Source organism: Balaenoptera physalus, assembly GCF_965194825.1.
Source record: "Balaenoptera physalus genome assembly, chromosome: 2".
Taxonomy (NCBI): domain Eukaryota; kingdom Metazoa; phylum Chordata; class Mammalia; order Artiodactyla; family Balaenopteridae; genus Balaenoptera; species Balaenoptera physalus.
Genome location: NC_138883.1, coordinates 143,937,318 through 143,960,090, shown reverse-complemented (window position 1 = coordinate 143,960,090; position 22,773 = coordinate 143,937,318). Strand labels below are relative to the sequence as shown.

Here is a 22,773-nt window from a genome sequence, read left to right as displayed (position 1 = left end):
GAAACTCAATGAAATAGGGAATGCGGTGGAGGTGGGGGCTTACTTTGGATAGAGTAGACGTCTGAACTGAGACCTGATGCATGGGAAGGGCTGAGGCCTGAGACAGTGGATGGAGGCAGCACCTGGCCCCTGGGCAGGCGTGAGCTTCCTGTACTGGAGGAACCAGGAGACCCGCCTGGCTGGAATTTAAGAAGTAGAGAGAACTGTGAGAGGCAGAAGTGAAAGAGATTAGATTTCAGTGTACAAAGAACATCGTGTCCATGGTAGAAGGCTGTCTGGAGGCTCACATTCCCCTTTGGTTGGCAGAGATCTGGAGGGGTTCACAGATAAAAGAGGGCTGGACTCAGTGACCACAAGGGCCTGCAGATCCTACGAATCTACAGCTGTGTACAGTGGAGGAAACATGGATGTACCTCTGGGTTACAACCAGGCAGTGCAGAAGCTTGTGGAAGGGGAATGAACCAGGCAGCCCGGCACCAGCCACCAAGTCCCAGGGGCTGCCCTGCTGTGTACCTACCCAGCTCTGGAGAAACGGAAGAGAGGGGTTTGGTGTCAACAGATTCTTCCATGCTAAATTCAGGGCTTGGGCCCTGGCCATCTATCCCACCCACCCATTTGCCCCAGGTAGAATCCATACGTCCACAAGCACATCAGGGCTGCTGACCTTGGTGATCTACTTCTGGGGATCCTCAGAAGCAGGGCAGTGAGTCCAGTGGTCTGGCCACCTGAATGGTTTGGATTTCCTTTGCAACTTGTGCTGATACTTTAAGGGCGCCTGATACCTGGGACAAGCCCATTATGATTGGGGTCATCAGAAGGCTGGTCAGTGACCTAGGTGATCTGGGATGGTGCTGACTCTCCTAGTATAAACCTAATCATGGCATCCTGTTGCTCTGGAGAAAAGACAAAATTCCTTCACAGGCTCTGGCCCCTTCCTGCCTCTCCAGGTTAACCACACCAGCTTGCCCTCCTCCTCCGGTCCCAACCACATTGGTCATATTTTAGTTCCTCCTACTTTCCACGCTTCTTCCTGCCACAGGGCCTTTGCACATGCTTCTTCTATGTAGGAGACTCTTCTATTCTCTTTTTATCCAATTACCTCCTCATCATTCTTCAGAGTTCAGCTCAAAAGTCACCTCTCCCCTACTATACCTTCCATAGTACACTGGCAACTTGTCATGGTTACCATCTTATGTTTCTTCCAGTGATGGCTTGAGAAATGCCTCTCTTCTAGACTGTAAGCTCTATGAGGGCAGGAACTACATTCGTTTTCCCTAGGGCCTCCCTATACAGTCTCTGGAACCTAAGGTGTTTAGTTAATACTTATTGAATGAAGGGACTTCCCTGGTGGTGCAGTGGTTAAGACTCTGCACTCCCAATGCAGGGGCCAGGGTTCGACCCCTGGTCAGGGAACTAGATCCCACTTGCATGCCGCAATTCAGAGTTTGCATGCCACAACTAAGGAGCCCTTGAGCCGCAACTAAGGAGCCAGCGAGCTGCAACTAAGGAGCCCGCCTGCCGCAACTAAGACCCAGCGTAACCAAATAAATAAATAAAATAAAAAATACTGATGGAATGAATATGTAAAAGTGCCCCTCTGGCCAGAGCTATAGCCTCAGAGTGACCTGGACATCCTGGCCTCGCCAGGTGTGGGTATTGTATCTGTAAATGGGCATCACCCTGAAGGCTTCTCTTTCCCACTGAACTGAAATGGGGTTGGCAGCTGCAGGAGTACAGACAGTGGCAACCATGGGCTTGTAATCCTGTATTGTACCACTTACATAAATTGGATTATTCCCAGTAGGTAGCTGCCCTCAAAGAGGTTAATAGCAGTGGGCTTCTGTGGGCCTTTCAGCTCTAGCCAGATCATTTGTTCATAAACACAGACTGAGAGCCTGCTAGGGGCCCAGCGCTGTGCTTACGTAAGTGGTACTTGACCCCTGCCCTCAGAGAGGTTGTGGGTTGTGGCCCTACCAGACAGACTGAGACACACTGGATTCAACTGCATGCATGCCCCCGCCATGCAGCGTTAGACAAGGTGCCTGGGACAAGGGGTGGGGAGCTTGGAGGGGAGAGAGCCACAGACAGAAGGGATACAAAGAAATGAGAAAAGTGGACCTGAGTGGGAGGGAGCACTGAGGGGGTCAACACTCCTGCCTGCACCGCTGCTGGAGGTCAGAGGACAGGGGCGGCGATGGGGGGAGTTAAAAAATCCCTGCTTTGAAAGGGAGGTCTGGTGCTTGGGCCTGGCTGCCCCGGCCCCAGGGTGACTTCAGCTGCCTCCTTGCCCAGGTCTGTTGTGGGCATCCCCACCTGCGAGTGCCTAGTGCAGCTACAGCCCCGGCAGAGCTACACCATCTACGTGCGAGCCCTCAACGTGGGGGGCCCCAGCGCAAGGAGCGAGCCCACTACAGTCCACACCACAGGTCTGTGACCCCCGCCGCATACTTTCTGGGAGCAAAGTGACCCCCTTGTGGCAGACCCAGGGCTGCTATGACTTCATTGTTAAATAGATAAATGTTCACTGATATGAACACATGGCAAATCAGGCTGGGAAGGGGCTCAGGGGTGATCAAAGCTCTGGGGTCCCATTTTACAGAAGGGGAGACCAAAGGCCCAAGTCATACAGCAATGGGGTGGCTGAGCAAGCATTAGAACTCAGGGTTTTTCTCCATGCCCTTCAGGTGGGCTAGAGGCTTGTCACACTGGACCTGGGTGGCCCAGAAACCACATTTCACACAGGCTGAACACCACCCCTGGGACGTGGTCTTTATGAAACTCCCAGGAAAAGCCATGGGCCATGGATTATCTCCCTGCTATCGGCCCAAACATCTCCTTACCCACAGGCCCAAAGTAGCTCCAGATGCCTTAGTGGGTGCCCACATCCACGTCCAGCTCCCCCCCCACCCCCGCACTTGCCATCAGCACATCATAGAAGTGTCACATCTCATGTTCAAGTCCTGAGTCAGCAGAGATATCACTAGAAACATTCCATGCATCTCCTGCTATCCCAGCACTGCCACGGCTCTGGGTTCTGAGCTTTGCTAAGGTGCGCTAAAGCCAGGTGGCTCTTCCCACACCTCACAGAGCAAGCCCAGCTCAGGCCAGCTGCAGACTGGGTGACAAGCAGGTAAGAATCAGAAGGAGGGAGCCTGGGCCCAGGGCTCAGGGGACATCGTTCCTTTGGCTGGGATCTTTCACTGAGGGATGTAGGATCATTTTGTCCTCATTTCCAATACCAGGAGGAAAGGTATGCGATTAGTCCCCACTTATGTTCCTTCCACAGAGATGCGAAAAACAAGTTACATGGCTGCCGAAGGCGGTAGGGGTTAGGGCTGGGATTAGGACTCAGGTTTTTCTTTTATATTGTGATGGAACTTTCCTTTGGTTGACTGGCATTTCTAATTTCTTGTGCTGACTTGGTGTTTTGAAATGTCAAATTCTGGCTGTTTCGATAAAAGAGAACAGAGCAAAAGGTACAGCCAGCCCTTGGTTATTGTTGTCTCTGAATTCCTTTGTTCAAATAATTTGTTAAGAGTGTATTTACAAAAAACTTAAATAAACATGAATCGGCAAAAGACATATCTATCTGTTCAAAAAACGATCCTTGTTTAGGCCTAGAGAGCAGGCAGTAAGGGCCATGCCTGTCAGCTACAAGGTGGGAACCTGCCTCCCCCTGGTCCGTCCGCTCAGGTAGCAAATGAAATTTCCAGCAGCATCGAATTGTGGAAATAAATGTGGACAGCTTGGGGCTTCCCTGGTGGTGCAGTGGTTAAGAATCTGCCCACCAATGAAGGGGACACAGGTTTGATCCCTGATCCGGGAAGATCCCACATGCCACGGAGCAACTAAGCCCGTGCACCACAACTACTGAGCCTGCACTCTAGAGCCCGTGAGCCACAACTACTGAAGCCCGCACGCCTAGAGCCCGTGCTCTGCAACAAGAGAAGGCACCACAATGAGAAGCCTGTGCACTGCAACAAAGAGTAGCCCCCGCTCGTTGCAACTAGAGAAAGCCCGCACACAGCAACGAAGACCCAATGCAGCCAAAAAAGAAAATAAAAAAAATGTGGACAGCTTGTGGCGAGGCTTGAAGTAGAATTTGAAGCAATGAACATGACAGAATGGGAGCTGAGGAGCTTGACTAAGAGACAATGATGGAGAATGAGTTACTATGTCCCTAAACAAAGGATTTTTTTAAAAACTAATTTCTTATTAAACCCATTCGGTACCTTTTTATTTTTTTTAATAAGCAGATATTCATTTTTAATTAATTAATTATTTATTTATTTATGACTACGTTGGGTCTTCGTTTCTGTGCGAGGGCTTTCTCCAGTTGCGTTAAGCGGGGCCACTCCTCATCGCGGTGCGCAGGCCTCTCACTATCGTGGCCTCTCTTGTTGCAGAGCACAGGCTCCAGACGCGCAGGCTCAGTAGTTGTGGCTCACGGGCCCAGTTGCTCCGCAGCATGTGGGATCTTCCCAGACCAGGGCTCAAACCCGTGTCCCCTGCATCGGCAGGCAGATTCTCAACCACTGCGCCACCAGGGAAGTCCGGTACTTTTGATGTGCTTTGTTTTAACCATGATTTGGAGATGGTTACAATCTCCTTCCTCTCCCTAGCTGCCCTAATTGAAAGTTGAATGTGGAATTTTGCTAACCTTTGTCAAATTGATCGTTAAGAATTCCCTCAATTGCTATTCCCCTTGGCAAGTAGGTTAGAAATTCCTGTTCACCAGCAGGTATTTACAGCCTCCCATTTAAGGGCACAGCCACTGGAATCAGAGGGGCTTGGGGTTCGAATTTGAGTTCTGTCATCTGCCAGCTGACTCCTCAACCACCCTGCACCTCAGTTTTCTACTCTACAAGATGGAAATACTAACCCCTGGGTACTCGTAAGGAGTGAATGAGATAAGAGTTACCGCTTAGCTCAGTACTAGACGCACAGTAACCCCCAACACATGTTAACCGCCACCATTATTAGCATGAGGGTCATTACCACGCAAAGTCCAGGCTCACGTGTATCGTGCGGGAAGCTAAGCCGGCCACGCGTGGTGAAGCCTCGGCCCGCATGGAGCGCAATGTGGAGAAAGCAGAGTGACTGGCTGTTGGTGGGGGGATGTGTCTGTGTGCTTCCTCCCCTCGCAGGCAGCTACTTTCACCTGAACGAGCATACCCGCCATCCCTGGCTGACCGTTTCTGAAGATGGGCTTACAGTGGTACGGAGTGAGAGGAAAGCCCCCGCCGGGGAGCCACTCCCCAGCGACACCCACTTTACCAGGTACTGTAACAGCCCCTCACCCACCTGAACAGTCTGTGAACCACCCTAATACACGCTGTTATTCGGGTAAAGTTGGATTATGACAGATGCAACCTTGAAGGGGGCTTCAGGCTCTCACTCCTAGAAATGAGTGAGGGGGAGGGGATGGTGGGGAGGGGAGGCTGGGGAGAGGGGAGTAGGGGTCTGGCTGGTGCTGGCAGAGCAGGCGTGTTGTGGTCTCTGAGGTGGAGTCCTGGGCTCCCAGGGCTGGAGGGTCACACCGTCAGGCCGTGGGAGAACAGCAAGGGCCCAGGTCCCCCAGTGCTTGGCCCAGAGCTCTCTCTCCCACACTGTGACACTATCTAACAAAAGCCCTGGTGAAAAACCAGCCCAAAGCCGGTGGAGGGAATGGTGGTCACGCTAGTGCACGACCGGAGAGAGAGCCATCCATTAAAGATGTGCCTTGTCTGCCTGGATCTACGCTACCTCCAGAGCTTAGTACTCAAGGTCAAAATGATGTATTTGTAACTCATTTCTTTCCAAATGCTTAAAGAAGACTTAAAATAGGGGGCAAGGGACTTCCCTGGCAGTCCAGTGGTTAAGAGTTCACCTTCCAATGCAGGGGGTGCATGTTCGATCCCTGATTGGGGAGCTAAGATCCCACATGCCTTGTGACCAAAAAAAACCCGAAAGAAATAAAGAAAACAGAAAAAATATTGTAACGAATTCAATAAAGACTTTAAAAATGGTCTACATCAAAAAAAAAAAATCAAAAAAAAAAAAAAAACGGGGCAAATATGCCTTACTGAAATAGAAAAATCACAGCGATGGATAAAAAAAAAAAGAACACAGCTTAACTTCAAGGGCTGATTTCTGTTTCCAAGATTAAACATTAAACACAGCTCTTAGCTTCCTGGTAATCAGGATGAAAAGAATTCTCGGTGGGTTGGTCTTAGAGTCAGGAGGATCTTATAAGGAAGAAAAGGACTCTCTTAGGGGGGCCAGAGGGGCCACCAATGGAAAACTGCATCCAGCCTCCCTGCCTGGGTCCTGGACTGTCCTGCAGCCGACACTTCCTCTGACACTCGCTCCCTGCTGGCCTTCTTACTGCATGTGTGTTACATACCTACTATATGTAAGTGTTAGCATGTGACAGCAGAACAGCACAGAGTACAGTGGAACACAACTTTATCCTTTCCTGCCTCTGCCCACTCAACCCAGGGTTGGGGGGCAGAGAGGATTAAGAAGCAATGAAGTCCTTACCTGCGTTAAAAAAACAGAATGCAACTGATCAAATCTTTAAGATCTTATTGGCTTTTTTTCAATAATTCATGAGTTGGGCAGCCTCTAATCTACAGCATTTCTATGGTGGGTCTCCTTCATACGTGGTCCTCTGAAAACGCACACCTTTGACCAGGCCACTGCTACTTCACTCTTTGTGTGGATTATAAGACAGCTCTCTGGGTAGACACAGCCTCAAGCATCTTCAGCTTCAACCCTTTGGTGTTGCACTAAAAGTTGCAAAACCAGTTTTTGGCCACGTCTTTTACAAGTCCTGTGTAGGTGGTCCAGCATCTCATATTGTAATATGGGAGTACTTACCACCTACTGTTCTGGTCTTGGCTTTTGGGGTTCCAGCCAAGCTGAGTTAGAGTCCCATTTTAATATCCTGTTACCAGTACATCTGTTGCCCCATGAAACAACGTGCTGTGTGCTGGGGGTAAAGAGACAAAGATAGTCCCTGGGCTTCCCTACTGGCGCAGTGGTTAGGAATCCGCCTGCTAATGCAGGGGACATGGGTTCGAGCCCTAGACCGGGAAGATCCCACATGCCACAGAGCAATGAAGCCCGTGCGCCACAACTACTGAGCCTGTGCTCTAGAGCCCAGGAGCCACAACTACTGAGCCCATGTGCCACTACTACTGAAGCCCATGCGCCTAGAGCCCATGCTCCACAAGAGAAGCCACCATAATAAGTAGCCCGTGCACTGCAACGAAGAGTAGCCCCCGCTTGCTGCAACTAGAGAAAGCCCGCACACAGCAACGAAGATCCGACACAGCCGAAAATAAATAAAATAAATAAATTTATAAAAAAAAAAAAAAAGCATGGAGAAGGCATCATAGGAGCCCCAAGGAGGGCTTCTGGGAGGGGCAAGGTCTTGAAGTATAAAGAGTTCTCCAGAACAACAAGGCAAAAAGTGCCTTGTACCTGTACCAATAATGGAAGCCAGAAAGATCATGTGTGGAGAACTACAAGCAGTTTAGTGTGTCTGCAATATGGGGTCCCTAATGGGAAGAGGTCAAAGATGAGGCAAGAAACATGCATATGGTCCAGTGCCAAAAAAAAAAAAAAAAAAGTTTAGATTTTACCATTTAGGTGGTCGAAATTATTGGTAGAAAGATATGATCAGATTTATATTTCAAATTGAAGTGTGAACTGGGGAGGGAGGGGGAGAGGCAGATGGGGAACAAGGAGACCAGAAGCAAGTGCTGGCCAGCTCATGAACCTCAAGCACATGGTTCCCTCAACCATGCTGTGTTGTTAGGTTTCAGTGCCTTTCTTTTTTTTTTTGGCCACGCCTTGTGGCATGCGGAATCTTAGTTCCCCAATCAGGAATCGAACCCACACCCCCTGCAGTGGAAGCTCGGAGTCTCAACCTCTGGACCACCAGGGAAGTCCTCAATCCCTTTCTTTCATCATGAACAAGTGAACCAAACCTTTTTGTTACTATGAAAGCCCAATCACTGAAAAAAGCAAACAGAGCCTTTTCTATTGGCTTTTCTCCTCCTCACCTATGACCAGCAGTGTAATAATCCTCTTCTAATCTTCAGCATCAGTCAAGTGAGCTTTGAGAGTTAGGGCTGTGCTGCTTTACAAGTGGGTGTTCAAACACCTGCCTCCACACTTCTAGACCACCTACTGACTGACCCCAGCAGTTGGTGTCACTCACCTGCACAGCCGGGCTTGGGTCACCCCAAATCACAGATGCTTCCACTTTCTAAAACCAGGTGTGTTGCTGTCATGGGAAACCTAATTCCAGTCCGAGGGCGCCATTACTGGGAGGTGGAGGTGGACGAGTGTTTGGATTACACGGTGGGTGTGGCCTTTGAAGATGTCCCTAAACAGGAAGACCTGGGAGCAAACTGCCTCTCTTGGTGCATGAGGCACACATTTGCATCATCAAGGTAAGGTGAAATCTGGATACCCAAGATTAAAAGGTGCTTTGGTAGGAATAGAGCGAGAGGTTTTCACTAGTAGTAACTAAGGCCCACGTTATGTTTTCTAAAATATCCTAAGATATTTCAGGACTCATTTCCAGCCCCCTTCCCTAAAGTCCAGATGGAAAGAGAAAGCAGCTCTGGGTACTTCCAATAAAATAGCTAAAATTCATGGAGTACTTATTCTGCGCTAAGCACTGTTCTACACTCTTGCACATACTATCTCGTTTACTTCCCATAATTGTATTATCCCATTTTAAAGATAAGAAAGCTATGCCCCACAGCAGTTCAATAATCCACCCAACAGGGATTCAGAGCTTGGATTCAAACCCAGGCAGTCTGGCTCCAAAGACAGCATTCTTCACCACTAAGTGAGTGGTTTTGCATTTATGTTCAACTTCAGTGTTACTAAATGAATAGTTTGATTTGAAGCCCCAATTCCATCTTTTTTAGTAGATGTGGGCAGAGGCTTAATGGTTATGGTTAATTCCAGTTTGCTTCTGTCGCTAAGCATTCTGTCCTCTACTGGAGTAGTTCCATAAAGCTGGGAAAATCCATGAGGCCCAGGCCAGGAGACATTTCAGACTTAGAAGGCCATGGGTGCAACCACTCGCCATCTCAAAAATTGCAAAAATTTTTACCACACCAGTTACCCAGCACCGTGGGTACTATGGGGCCTCTGATCCTCGACTTGCTGAATCCTATTAACATTTCATCCAATGTTTTGTGCCCAGGAGCCTCCATCGTAGTTAGTTAAATGTTGTCATGCCCAAGCAAAGGTGAGAAGAGCAACTTTCCTCCTGTAAGATATTAAGACTAAAATCGTCTGAAAATTTAAAAAAAAAAAAAAGACTAAAATCGGCTCTGCTAAACCTCAGACCCAGTTTGAGGAATGAAAGAAATCCTGTTCACTGAGCCACGTACTGTTTTTGGATATTCTGCCTGAACTAAGACTAAAAAAATCAGTCTCCTCTCCTAGTCGGTTAAGAACAAGGGGCAGGGAAAAACTGAAGGAGCATAAAGGACGAGGAGGAGTCTGTGTGGAGTGGGAGAGGTGAGGTTAAAAGACAGAAGAAGGTGGGAACACAAGACAGAGTGAAAAAGGAAGGGCGAAAAGCAGAGTGCCAGAGCAGAAGTTTGTAGTCCCACCTGGGAAAGATGTCCGGGGAAGGGGTGGTGGTGGTGGTGGTATGTGTGTGTGTCTCTTAACAGTGGAGGACTCGTATTTTTTGGTTCATAGTCTTAGACTCTATTGGTGGTGAGAGGGAAAGTAGAGGGAACGGCTCATTCAGTTTCTGTTGGCTGCTCAGTTAAGAAAAAAACAAGGTGAACTGGGATGGAAAGAGGCTGGTTTGTTCCGACACATGTGGATCATATTCTAAGCGTTCATCCCAGCCATGTGGACCAGCATGCGGGCACACAGAACTTCAAACATCCATAGGGGGCAGAGCTAGGAAATTCCTGTGTCCAGCTTTGGTTTCAGCCATTTTCAAAGCACAAAGGAGAAGCATCCTCCCTTCATGAGAGGCTGCTGGTGCTATACAATACTGAGTGGTGATAGGCCCCCAGGTGCCCCGCTTAGTTTGAAAGTTTAGGAAAGGGATGCCTCAGAGTACTTGTGCACAGATTATACCAAAAGGCCCAATTTATTACATGAAAGATCATGAGGTTTCCTGTTTCAAATGTCTTTATTACAAGGGATTTACACATCTGAACCTTGAAATCCACATTTTTAAACGTATTTCTATACAAATTTTGATGCAATATGAGTTTATGATACTGTATGTTAAGTTTCTGCAGTTAAGTGGCTGCTCAAAAACAGAGTTTTGAAATATAAGTTTCTTAGGACACGTTTTAGAAAAGAGATATACATAGTTTGAGAAATGGCCTGTTACTTTGATAGTCATTTAATAAAAGAAAATGATATAATCATAGGAGTATTTGAAAATTGAAATGTTCTGTAAATAGCCCATCTACAGAATTTCTGAAGCTTTGTTATATCAACATTTAATCTTTAGGCATAAGTATGAATTTCTACACAAGACGACTCCAGATATAAGGATAACGGTTTCCCCAAGGAAGATTGGCATTCTATTAGACTATGAAAATTCAAAATTGTCATTTTTCAACGTGGACATTTCTCAGCATCTGTACACGTTCAGTTGTCAGCTTCCCCAATTTGTGCATCCTTGTTTTTCTTTGGAAAAGCCTGGATGTCTAAAGATACACAATGGCATTTCAATGCCAAAGTGCGTCACTTTCTATTAGACCATTCTGATGCCCAGCTTCCTGTCTCTCTTCCGTACCTACCCCTCTCCCAGCCACTCACGCCTCAGCTGCCTGAACTTAGCATTCAAGCACCATGCACCCAGCCCATCATTTATTGTTCATGTTATTATCTGCCAGACTGGTGTGCTGGCATTCATTTCACCTGACTTGGATCCTGTGTGCTGCCACCTGTGTGATGCTAGGTCAGTCAGTTCTGGCTGTAAAATGAAGGCTCAGACTAAATGAACTCAAAGGTCTTTCAGGTTGTCAAACTGTATTGGTCTATCTGTGTATATGCAAAGTATCTGAGTCCCCAAGGCCTACAGAGCTTGGGGGAGAAGGAGGGAAGAGATATATAAGTGTTAGTGGCTCCAGCCACCCCAGCACTTGTGACATTTCATTAGTCAGCCAAGAACAGGCGTAAGAAGGCAGGAGGCCACCCACAAAGAGAACCAGGGAAGCCACGTGCCGTGCTCAGCAGCCTTCTCCTCTCCTGTTTTCCCAGCAGTCAGTGGCACTCCGGTGAGGTTTCTCCCACCGAGCACTGTTTCTTAAAAACCTGGTCTTCTCCCTCATGGTACTTACCCCCTTTAATTTTGAAATGATCTTTGTAACACCTAATTCCATGAAGGCAGGACAGTATCTGTCTTGTTCATCACTCAATCCCCAAGGGCTAACACGTGCACACCAAATATTTGTTTCATCCAGCCACTGCTCTTCAGCCTCTCACTGCTCTCCATGTGAGGGATGGCAGGGCTTGTTCAAACTATAGCAGAAGACCTATTGCAGGAGAGGGACAAACCTGAGGGGAGGCAGTATGAAGGAAGAGAGGGGCAACTGTGGCTAGATGGCAAGACTGGTAAAAATGCAACATTACCTACTACTACATGCTTCCTGGTGTCACACAGCAGCCTACACATAAATAATAATAAATGTGTTGCTTTCACTATGTGCACGTTTGGGGTAGGGGGGCTAAGGTCTGGTAAAAAATAGACAACATTAGTTGCAACTGATTCTAGGAACTGTCCTATAATGCAAAGAGAACCAGATTTGAAATCGGAAGACCTGAGTTTGATTGCTATTTTGTAGCGACTTTGCCTTACGACCACTGAAAAGTCACATTATCTCCCTGAGCTTCTGTTTCTCTTTAAACAAAGAGAAAAATAATACTTGTCTTATAGGATGGAAGATTTAATGACAAACATGAGAATGCATAACAGTGTATGACATATAGCAAATGCACAACAATCTTTCAAGAGAAAATATCAGTCCACCAAGTGCAAAGCTGAGCCCTGGTAGGAGAGGTGGTCTCCAGCCAGCACCTTTGGGCATCCTGCCTCACTGCTCTCATGCCATTTTGTGACCTCGATGCCCAGCTCCCTTGGCTGCATTTCTGGTTCTCCAGTTCAAGTTTCCAGTTGCCACTTAAAGCTCCGCACACACAGCATTTTCATGCTTACCAGTCAAGATGCAGAGTAAATGACTCCACCTGTAAAGCAATTCTCAGGGACAATTTAGTATCGTGCCCTGTGGATGCTTCTCTAAACATATATGCCCCTGATCTCATCACTTAAAGTTTTATGTTAACTGAAAAATCTTTCACTTTAAAGATTTTCACTTACATGTTTCCCAGTACACTCAAAGTCTGACACAAGGAGAACCTCTTGTCTCCTATCTCAAAACTCTGCCTATTGGTATAAACAGAAGTTCAGATTCTTGAATTCACAACTCAACTTGACAATCTTAAAGCTCGTTACAAACACACACACACACACACACACATACATCCCTCTGCCCTGCCAACCTGGATCACTACCCTTATATAAGGAAGATACAACCAAAGCAAGCACAGAGATGGTTCAAGTTACAAACAATTAAAATATATATGTGTGTATAATCAAAAATGTTATCAGCTACTAAAAAAGAAACTACTGAGTAGGAAGTAGGACATCACAGATAAAGTAAGTTTGAATTCAGGATTCTAATAGGCTTTATTTCACATGTAATGTAACATGGATAAAAACTAGGCACCTATAAGGTTCTAATAAAATTTTATTTGATCAAGAAAAAAATGGTGTAGAAATAGCTTTGATTTTTAAAATCCACTTAATCTAAACAAGGCAGATGACCAACTTCAAGCATCACAATTATTCAGCATAAAGAACCCTTCTTTAAACATGTTTCTCATCTTCCACAAGAAAAAAAAAGTCTAGAAAAGAACCAAAACAAAACTTTTGTTTTTTGTAAGATATTCTAATTCCTTAAAATGCCAAGAACAATCTGCTGGAACTAAATTTCAATAAGGGGCAGGATTTACCTCAAGGCCATGTTCACCTGCAACCTGCTGATAAATCTGTTAAAAAACAAAACAGAAAAAGATTTTTAAAAAAAAAATCAGACCATTGTAGCCACAATCCCTCATACTGGGCAAAAGGTACCAAAATCTGTTCTTTTCTTAGCTTTACCTATATCACTTTATAACTCTTGAGCAAGTTATTAACATAATCTTTGGCTTCCCCACCTTAACAAAGGGAAAAGAGAATATGTAAAACCACCACAGAATCCTGGTGTAAACTAACACGGTTTAATAATTCAAAATACTCAGAATTTAAGGCACCTTTATTAGATGAGATTGTAAAGCTGGTTAGAGACTTGGGATACAAAATGACACTGGTTTCTGGTAAAATTAAACTGCCTTTTATTTGGAAAAGTGTATGTTTAATAACTGACTTCCTGCTGGTTCAAACAACAATATGCAATCACTTGTACACATGCAATAAAGTAATTTCTGAAGCACGTGCTTGGTCATCAGTTTGCTCTTCTCATCCTCCAAAATGTGTTAAAATCTTATGTAGCTCACACAGTGGCAGCTGCCCCCAGCACAATTCACCATGATGTGGCATTCTGTAAATGAGACTAGGTTGGTCTCTATCCAAGGTTTAGCTACCAGAAGACTTCCTGGGGCTTCCCTGGTGGCACAGTGGTTAAGAATCCACCTGCCAATGCAGGGGCCATGGGTTTGAGCCCTGGTCTGGGAAGATCCCACGTGCCGCGGAGCAACTGAGCCCGTGTGCCACAATTACTGAAGCTCGCACACCTAGAGCCCATGCTCCTCAACAAGAGAAGCCACCACAATGAGAAGCCCATGCACCACAACAAAGAGTAGCCCCCGCTCGCCGCAACTAGAGAAAGCCTGCACACAGCAATGAAGACCCAATGCAGCCAATAATTAATTAATTAATTAATTAATTATTTAAAAAAAAGACTTCCTGGACCCTATGAAGACTGTATTACAGGAAGGATCCTCTCCTCCACTTTCCTAACCAACTTCTCCAACTTCTAGTCACCTTCCTATCAATTAGAGTAAGATACTCATGGGTCCACTATGTCTTTCTTCCCCCTGACTCATCTATAAATTCACTACTCCTATTTTCTATAGTAAGACAATGGAAAGTGTATAATTGCTGTTGGTAGATAAGTAGGTCTTGAATTCATTTTGCAAACAAGACCTGTTCTATCTACCTTTTCATTTAGGAGGCTAAAAGCAGAGTCAGCTTGACTTCAAGGACTCTATTTTCTTAGTCTCCAGAAGAACATGACAAGTCCAGCTTTTAAAACACTGTCCTCTAGCATGTCAAGATATTGAGGGAATGGTAATCTATTACTTTTATAACTTCAAGCTTTAAGAGATTTGAACCCTTACATATGCTTGCTTCATGGCAACCAACGCTTAATGAATCTAAATGCAAGATAACAGTTTGTGGGCTTCCCTGGTGGCGCAGTGGCTGAGAATCCGCGTGCCAATGCAGGGACACGGGTTCGAGCCCTGGTCCGGGAAGATCCCACATGCCGCGGAGCAACTAAGCCCGTGCACCACAACTACTGAGCCTGCGCTCTAGAGCCCGTGAGCCACAACTACTAAGACTGCGTGCCTAGAGCCCGTGCTCTGCAGCAAGAGAAGCCACCACAATGAGAAGCCTGCGCACCGCAACAAAGAGTAGCCCCCGTTCGTTGCAACTAGAGAAAGCCCGCGCACCGCGAAGACCCAACGCAGCAAAAAAAAAAAAAAAAAAGATAACAGTTTGTGATTTGCGAAGATTGCACCCGGTCAGCATCTTTTCTGTCAGTTAGGAAGTCTCCTGGAAGGAGCGTAACCATGAGTTGGGCACAGCTATGCCCCAAGTTAGTAAAATGTCCCAAATATTTTAGAAATGCTACTGAACAGGGGCTAGTTCATGTCTTTCTACTTCAGGGCTTATTTTCTGCTATTCCCCAATCCCAGAAAAAAATTAAGCCCAACTAATTAATTGTTTTTTCTTCATTTTTCCCACACTTTGACAGATTCAGGTTTTTCTGCTCTATTTCCACCTCACTCAAATCCTGGTAGAATTAAACTATCATTTATTTGAGTTATGCAAATTCAACTAAACAGCTTGCAGCTGATTAAAACAACATGCAATCACTCAGACATAACCGATAAAAATGTTTTTATAGAATGAACTTGGATTCTAACCTTGCTGTCTCCCCTGTGCTCATTCCTAAGCCTAAATGTGGGTCTCTTCTTTGAAAGCAGCTTACGAGATGTCCGTATATTCAAATAGACTGGACTGGAGACAAGAATATAATCCATTCACTGGGAAAGAATCCAACCAACAAAACTGAGATTTCCCAGCTATGCATTTAAACAAAGCAGGAACTTAGTTTTTACAAATGGATTTACTGAGTACATACATCACTTCTTGGTAAAGCCATCCTATTATTCGGCCACACAGAAAGATTTCTACCCTCTGACTTCCCTTCATATCCCAAATACCCATCCAATTAAGGGGGAGGGGGCAGTGACAGAGAAGGAAAACAAGAGAAGCACGATCCAAAAATAAGGATAGATCTCCGGAAAAGACACTTGATAGTGTCTTTTGTACAATTTATAATTTATAAACCAGCCACAGATTCCTGGGAACCCGGAACGGACACCACCCCCCCACCCCCGGCTCCTTGCCCACCCAAGTAATGCCTGTATAAAAGTTACTTCTGGGCTTCCCTGGTGGCGCAGTGGTTGGGAATCTGCCTGCCAGTGCAGGGGACACGGGTTCGAGCCCTGGTCCGGGAAGATCCCACATGCCGCGGAGCAAATGGGCCCATGAGCCACAATTAAAGAGCCTGCCCGTCTGGAGCCTGTGCTCCGCAACAGGAGAGGCTGCAATAGTGAGAGGTCCGCGTACCGCGATGAAGAGTGGCCCCTGCTTGCCGCAACTGGAGAAAGCCCTTGCACAGAAATGAAGATCCAACACAGCCATAAATAAATAAATAAAATTAAAAAAAAAAAAAAAAAAAAAGTTACTTCTTAGAAGCATTGCCTAATTCCTCCCTCTCCCAGGTTAAGTTCCACATACTCACCTCCTTCAGAATACTTGAGGGGCTATACTGCCACCATGACCTGTGTCTACTCCGCTTGACTGTAAGCAAATAAAAGGCAGGAACTGTGCCTTCATAATCTCTGAATGATCAGAACATGGAAACAACAGTGTTCTGCTTTCAAAGAGCTCATATATCTGAAAAGAAAAAGGAGACATCAAATTGTCTTCCAAATTAAAAGAAAAGCCTCTTTATTAGAAAGTAGCTTTCAAATATGTGTGTACTGGTAGGAGCAGGGGGAGTAATTCTCAACCTTTCTTCTGTTCCAATACACCTGAGGGATCTAATACATAATCCTATTAGTTAGCAGTGCTCCATGGTGACTTCTAATATGGGCAGAGTGGGAGGGGCTTAGAAGAATCTAGGGGGTGGGGAAAATGTGTGTGGCCTAGAAAGCTCCTCCCCATCACTGCAAGAGACCTTTGACACATTTAATAATATAGTTTTGACTACTCTTAATTAAGAGAGCCCAAAGGTCTACAATATGTTTACTTAAGATGCTCTGAAACATAAATTTGGTTCATATCCTCTGGAGGCTGGTGAGTGGAAGTTACCCCCTTGGCCCTGAGCTTGACATACATTCTGATATCACAGAACAGGACTCTGGCTCTCTGCTGGTCTTAGAATCTAAGACTTTGATGGAGGAAGTTATATGCCGTTGAGGTAATGAAAAATTTAGGGACTTACAAAGATCACAGGCGATTCCTTCTCAAATGTTGTGTCCTTTTTTTTTTTTAATACTTTTTTTTTTTTTGGCTATGCAGCGCGGCCTGTGAGATCTTAGTTCCTCGGCCAGGGACCAAACCCGTGCCCCCTGCAGTGGAAGCATGGAGTTCTAACCACTGGACAGCCAGGGAATTCCTTCAAGTGTCTTTAAAAAAACATTTTATGGGAATCGATGTCCTCACAAGTGATACAAAGTAACAATTACAGTAGCTCAATGCCAAACAACAGCTCCACTCCCCGAGACAACCTTGGCCAAATTTATGTAATACCCGCCGGGTGAAAAATCAGAAGGAGGCACTCCTCATTACTGAAATCTCATCCTTTCCAAAAAGTTGATGGCTGGGTAGAATTTTCAGAGAGTGGGATCCTATGTTTCACTACTTTAAAGCAGAAAAATATGTTCCCAGCCCTTCAAAGAACTTCAAGCCAATTTCCCCAAAATAACCACATATAACTGTCAAAGATTTCTGCAAAAGAGAAGGCGTTTTAAACACCAATTACCTACTTATGTAATAACTATGAACTCAGGATAATTCCAGTAGAAATTATAGAAGTATAAGACTGTCCCTGTTATTCCATTTTTAAGGTGATACTTCTGCTCATGTCACAATCACTTGCTACAGCAATCATCTGTCTACATGATCTAAAATGTTTTTGAAACATCTGTATAGAGCAGTTATTCTTAAAAGTCTGGTCCCTGTGAGGGCCCCTGAGATCCTTTCACTCTAACAATAGAATGTGTGCTTGTATATCCTTGTGTTTAAAGACACCTCTCAGTTTTAATTTCTAATACCATAAATATTGATATATATAACACACATAAATGAGAGCTCTTTGGAATCCTCAATAATTTGTAAAGGAGTCCTGAGAGCAAAAAGTTTGAAAATAATTTATATAGAGTAACAGTGGGTCCCTCACAATGAACATCTAGTTGAATGAGTTCCTCAGTAGAAAGACTTCCCCTGTGGGATGCTAACAGTTTTCAATATTTGCTAATGTTCAGGTTGTTTTCTAGACCTCTCAGGCTTACCCACGTTCCTACAAGACATTTCCACCTAATAATATGGGAAAGATGAGAGAGATAATGCACAATACTTTTAAACAGCACGAGCACTAAGTGCAGTATTACTTACACAGACAGTTAAGGTGTGACTGCAATGCCCTCTACAGCATCTGCCCTGGACTTGCGGGCAACTTACGAGTTCTTTATAGCTAGTTTCTGATTCAGACAGTGTTTTGAGTAAACATTTCCACAGATTGTTACAGTAAATATTCATAGTGAGAACTCAAATAATAAATAGTTAGTGATAAGTCTTCCAAGGTGAGCATATATCTATGAACACCAGGCTTTTCTGTGTAAAGGTATGTAACAGGTACGCAGTTTCATTTTCACGTTTTGTTACTACACAAACGTTCCTGAATAGGAAATGATAGATGCATCTACATCTATAGAGTATCTAAAATGTAAATAAATGACAGTTCTAACTCCTAACACATAGTGACTTTGCCTCTGATGGATTCATACTGCACCTAAATGTACAACACCACCCTCTTCACTCCTGCTCACTTCCCCCCAAAAAGACTTGTTCAGCAATCCAAAGAGATGGTATGGTGTGGAGGAAAGAATTCTGGGTTGGAAATGAAGAAATCTCACTTCTAGTCCCATCTCTATCACTAACAACCTGTGTTACTTTCAGCCTGTCTCCTCTCAAAGACTGCGCTTCAATTTAAGATGAAAGGAGGGGGGACTTCCCTCGTGGTGCAGTGGTTGGGAATCAACCTGCCGGTGCGGGGGACGCGGGTTCAAGCCCTGGTCCGGGAAGATCCCACATGCCGCGGGGCAGCTGGGCCCGTGCGCCACAGCTACTGAGCCTGCTCTCCGGAGCCTGTGAGCCACAACTACTGAAGTCCGCGGGCCTGGAGCCCATGCTCCGCAACAAGAGAGGCTGCCGCACTGAGTAGCCCACGCACCGCAGGGAGGAGCGGCCCCCGCTCGCGCAACTAGAGAGAGCCCGTGCACAGCAGGAAGGACCTAATGCAGCCAAAAACAAACAAAAAATAAATTAAAAAAAAAAAAAGATGAAAGGAGGGGTATGACCTAGACGGTTCTGTTCCACCTCTAATACCAAATGACTCTGCTGGCCGATTCAGGAAGCTTAAAACTTACCAACTGTGAGCGTACTTTTTCAAATTAATGCAACAGGCGCTGCTGCCTCAAGCAGAAATCATCGATTATGAAAGTCTGGGTTTGTATAGACCTTCACGTTGCATACCTTATGCAACACAGGATAGCGCCCAAGGGAAATTTCACCTACTGAAGTTTTTTCTTAAACTTCATTCTGAGTGTGGATTTCTCCCTTCCACATCTATCCCCACGACAGCTCCGTGAGCTACCAAGCTCGTTTTTCAGACGAAGTCCAGAAAGCGGAGAACAATGAGTTAGTAATGAGACCTAGGTCCCGGTGGCGCTGACACGGCGACAGACACACCGACCCCTCACCTCTACTCCGGTTCCCCTCCGCGTCTCCTGAAGCCCGACACTCCAGCCAGCCTGCCTACAAGGACGCTGTTGTCATCCGCCTCGCCGGGTGGCCGGAGATCGGCCTTACTTTACGCGACAGAAGACGCCTGCTCTCCAGTGTCCGATCTCGGGGGCAACTCCTTTCTTCTTCCGGCGGAAAAGAGCTCTTTCCGCTTTCCGGGGCGCCGGGAGGAAGTCCCGCCCCACGCAGTAGCGTGAGGTGGAGGGTCGTGTCGAGGCGCCGCGCGCAGGCGCGAAGAGACTTAAGCGGTTGACGGTTTCTGGGAGGGTTGCTGTACGCCCGGTAGGGTAGTCTAGAAGAACTAGGGACGCGGGTTGGGGGAGGGGTGTGTTTGTTGCTGGGTCCACGGCCGGAGAGGCCTGGGAGTCGTTCAGTGGGGCTTGAGAGAGCGGCTTGGAGACTCCATCTATTCAGAAAACAACACACTCCTCCCACGGGGATCCTCCGGGGAATCCTGGCCCGCTACCCACCCAGCTGCCCCTGTTTCTGGCCTTGCTCCACCTGCCCCTTGCTGTATTTAGTTTCTTACTGTCTTTCGTTTATCTGTGTAGCCCCATATCTTGCCGCAATAATGGCTACCATTTGCTGAGCGTTGGCTGTGCATCTCACAGCAGTAGCTCATAAGCGCCTGGTAATTCTTGATTAGTAGGACTGTTGAAGCTCACTCATTCCTTTACCACCGCCGGGATTGAGGACCTACGTAGTCCTGGGCTGGTCTATGGATATGGCAGTCTTTGGGTTGGAAAAGTAAATTAGAAATTAAAATTGCTGTTGCCTTAGTTTCCTAGGGCTGTCATAACGGAGTGACACACATTGGGTGCCTTAAAACAACAGGTATTTATTTTCTCACAGTTCTGGAGGCTGGAAGTCCGAAATAAAGGTGTCAGCAGGATCATGTTTCCTCTGAGACTAGGTAAAACCCTTCCTTGCCCCTTCTTAGTTTGTGGTGCTGTCCAGCAATCCTTGGTGTTCTTTGGCTTGTACCTGCCTTCCTCCAGTCTCTTAACTCTGTTCTCATGTGGTGTTCTGTGTCTCATCTCTTAAAAGAACACTAGTCCCGTTGGATAAAGGGCCCATCCTACTCCAGTATGACCTGATCTTAACTAACTACATCTGCAATGACACTATTTCCAGATAAAGTCACATTCTAAGGTCCAGGAAGGACATGAATGGGGTGGGGGTGGGGGGAATGTGACACTGTACAACCCAGTATAGATGTCAAAGAGCTTAAGAAGTAGGCAAGCCAAACGCTGACAATAAATAGCTGTAGTACAAGTGAATTCAAATATAATTTCATTGGATCTGAGAAGTTTTCATGGACATTTGGGCTATCCCCTTGATAGGTGGGTATGATTTGGATGTGCCATCATAGACCATCATAGGCAGCATGCTAGGCAGACAGACATCACAGACAAGCACAGGTTGGAATGTAAAAAGAAGTTAGGTTAAAGCAGGAGGGATCTTGAATGCAGGCTGGAGTTTGGAGTCTGTTCTGTATGTAAAATGAATAAATTGAGTGCAGGGGGGTTGTGCTTTGAAGATTAATTAGCAGCTTGGGCCAAACTTTCTTTGTGTTACTTATTCCAGTTTAAGAAGTCGTAAACCCTATCCCCTGAGCATATCCTGTGCTTTTTCATCCTGGTGTCCCTGATCATGCTGTCCTTTATTCCTGGAATGCTGCTTTCAAGCTGCATGATTTTTACTTGTTGATTTTTTTTTTTGTCATGGAAATTGTGGTGTGAAATGAGATGGGGGAGGAGAGTTGTTCAACTTACTTTAAAAATTTTTTTTAATTGAAGTATAGTTGATTTACAATGTTCTGTTAGTTTCAGGTGTACAGCAAAGTGATTAATATATATATTCATGTATTCTTTTTCAGATTCTTTTCCACTGTAGGGTATTACAAGATAGTGAATATAGTTCTCTGTGCTATACAGTAGGTCCTTGTTGTTTACCTATTTTATATATAGTAGTAGTGTGTATCTGTTAATCCCAACCTCCTAATGTATCCTTCCCCCCCCTTTCCCCTTTGGTAATCATAAATTTGTTTTCTCTGTCTGTGTCTATTTCTCTTTTGTAAATAAGTTCATTTGTATCAGTTTTTTAGATTCCACATATAAGTGATATCATATGATATTTGTCTTGCTCTGTCTGACTGACTTCACTTAGTATGATAATCTCTAAGTCTATCCATGTTGCTGCCACAAATGGCGTTATTTCATTCTTTTTTTATGGCTGAGTAATATTCCATAGATATATGTGTGTGTGTGTGTATATATATATATATATATATATACACACATATATATATATATATATGCCACATTTCTTTATCCATTCATCTGTCAACGGGCATTTAGGTTGCTTCATGTCTTGGCTATTATAAATAGTGCTGCTGTGAACACTGGGGTGCATGTATCTTTTAGAATTGGAGTTTTTGACTTTTCTGGATATATGCCCAGGAGTGGGATTGCTGGATCATATGGTAACTCTATTTTTAGTGTTTTAAGGAACCTCCAGACTGTTCTCCGTAGTGGCTGCACCAATTTACATTCCCACCAACAGTATAGGAGGGTTCCCTTTTCTCCACACCCTCTACAGCATTTATTATTTGTAGACTTTTTAATGATGGCCATTCTGACCTGTGTGAAGTGATACCTCATTGTAGTTCAACTTATTTTGTATTGTTAGCATCCCCCTGATAGAAAAACCTGATAAATACAGCACAAGGGGAAGAAAAAAAAAATGCTAGAGACCAAACTCACATAGATACACAGCTCTAAAGTAAAATATTAGCAAATTCAGTCCTGCACTTCATTTAGAACAAGAAAGCACTTATGAAATGATTTAATATTAGAAAATCTGGGACTTCCCTGGTGGTCCAGTGGTTAAGACTCTGCCCTCCAACGCAGGAGGCACGGGTTTGATCCCTGGTTGGGGAACTAAGATCCCACATGCTGTGGGGTGTGGCCAAAAACTGAAAAACAAAAAGAAAAAGAAAGAAAAGAAAATCTGTTGCTATAAATCATTTGTATAGTTTAGAGGTTTAAAAATTGTATGATCATCTCAACTGATAAAATGTTTTCCTGAAAAAATTCAGTATCTACTTAGAACACTTTCAGCAAAATGGGAATGGATAAATAACAGTTGACAAAAGGCACCATAAATCTATAGTAAATATTGTACAGAACGATGAAACATTAAAGAAATTCCCATTAAAGTCAGAGAAAAATGGATACCCACTTTCACTGCTAATTTCAACGTGGTGTTAGGTTTTCTAGCCAACGCAACAAAACAAGAAAAAGATAAAAAAGATTAGGATAGGGGGGCTTCCCTGGTGGCGC

At 45.1% G+C, this 22,773-nt stretch overlaps 1 protein-coding gene and 1 long non-coding RNA gene across 4 annotated transcripts in view; one reads left to right on the top strand and one right to left on the bottom strand.

The window, feature by feature from the left end:
• FSD2 (fibronectin type III and SPRY domain containing 2) overlaps window positions 1-19,370 on the top strand; it is a 46,568-nt gene extending 27,198 nt beyond the window's left edge. Inside the window, exons 10-13 of one of the 3 annotated variants that reach the window (XM_082448666.1) lie at window positions 2,293-2,426; window positions 5,148-5,280; window positions 8,268-8,444; window positions 16,925-19,370. In XM_082448666.1, the coding sequence (XP_082304792.1) occupies window positions 2,293-2,426; window positions 5,148-5,280; window positions 8,268-8,444; window positions 16,925-17,084 (604 nt within the window). In that variant the 3' untranslated portion in view covers window positions 17,085-19,370. Of the gene's footprint in view, window positions 1-2,292; window positions 2,427-5,147; window positions 5,281-8,267; window positions 8,445-9,211; window positions 9,297-10,495; window positions 11,526-16,924 lie in introns of those variants that run through there. The other 2 variants (XM_082448665.1, XM_082448667.1) reach the window with 2 other exon arrangements.
• LOC309654603 lies at window positions 12,780-19,557 on the bottom strand. Its single transcript, XR_014260324.1, has 3 exons — window positions 19,387-19,557; window positions 16,143-16,297; window positions 12,780-13,098 (listed from the first exon to the last, which is right to left on the bottom strand). It is a non-coding gene; the product is annotated as an uncharacterized lncRNA (long non-coding RNA).
• Between the last annotated feature and the right edge of the window lie 3,216 nt (window positions 19,558-22,773).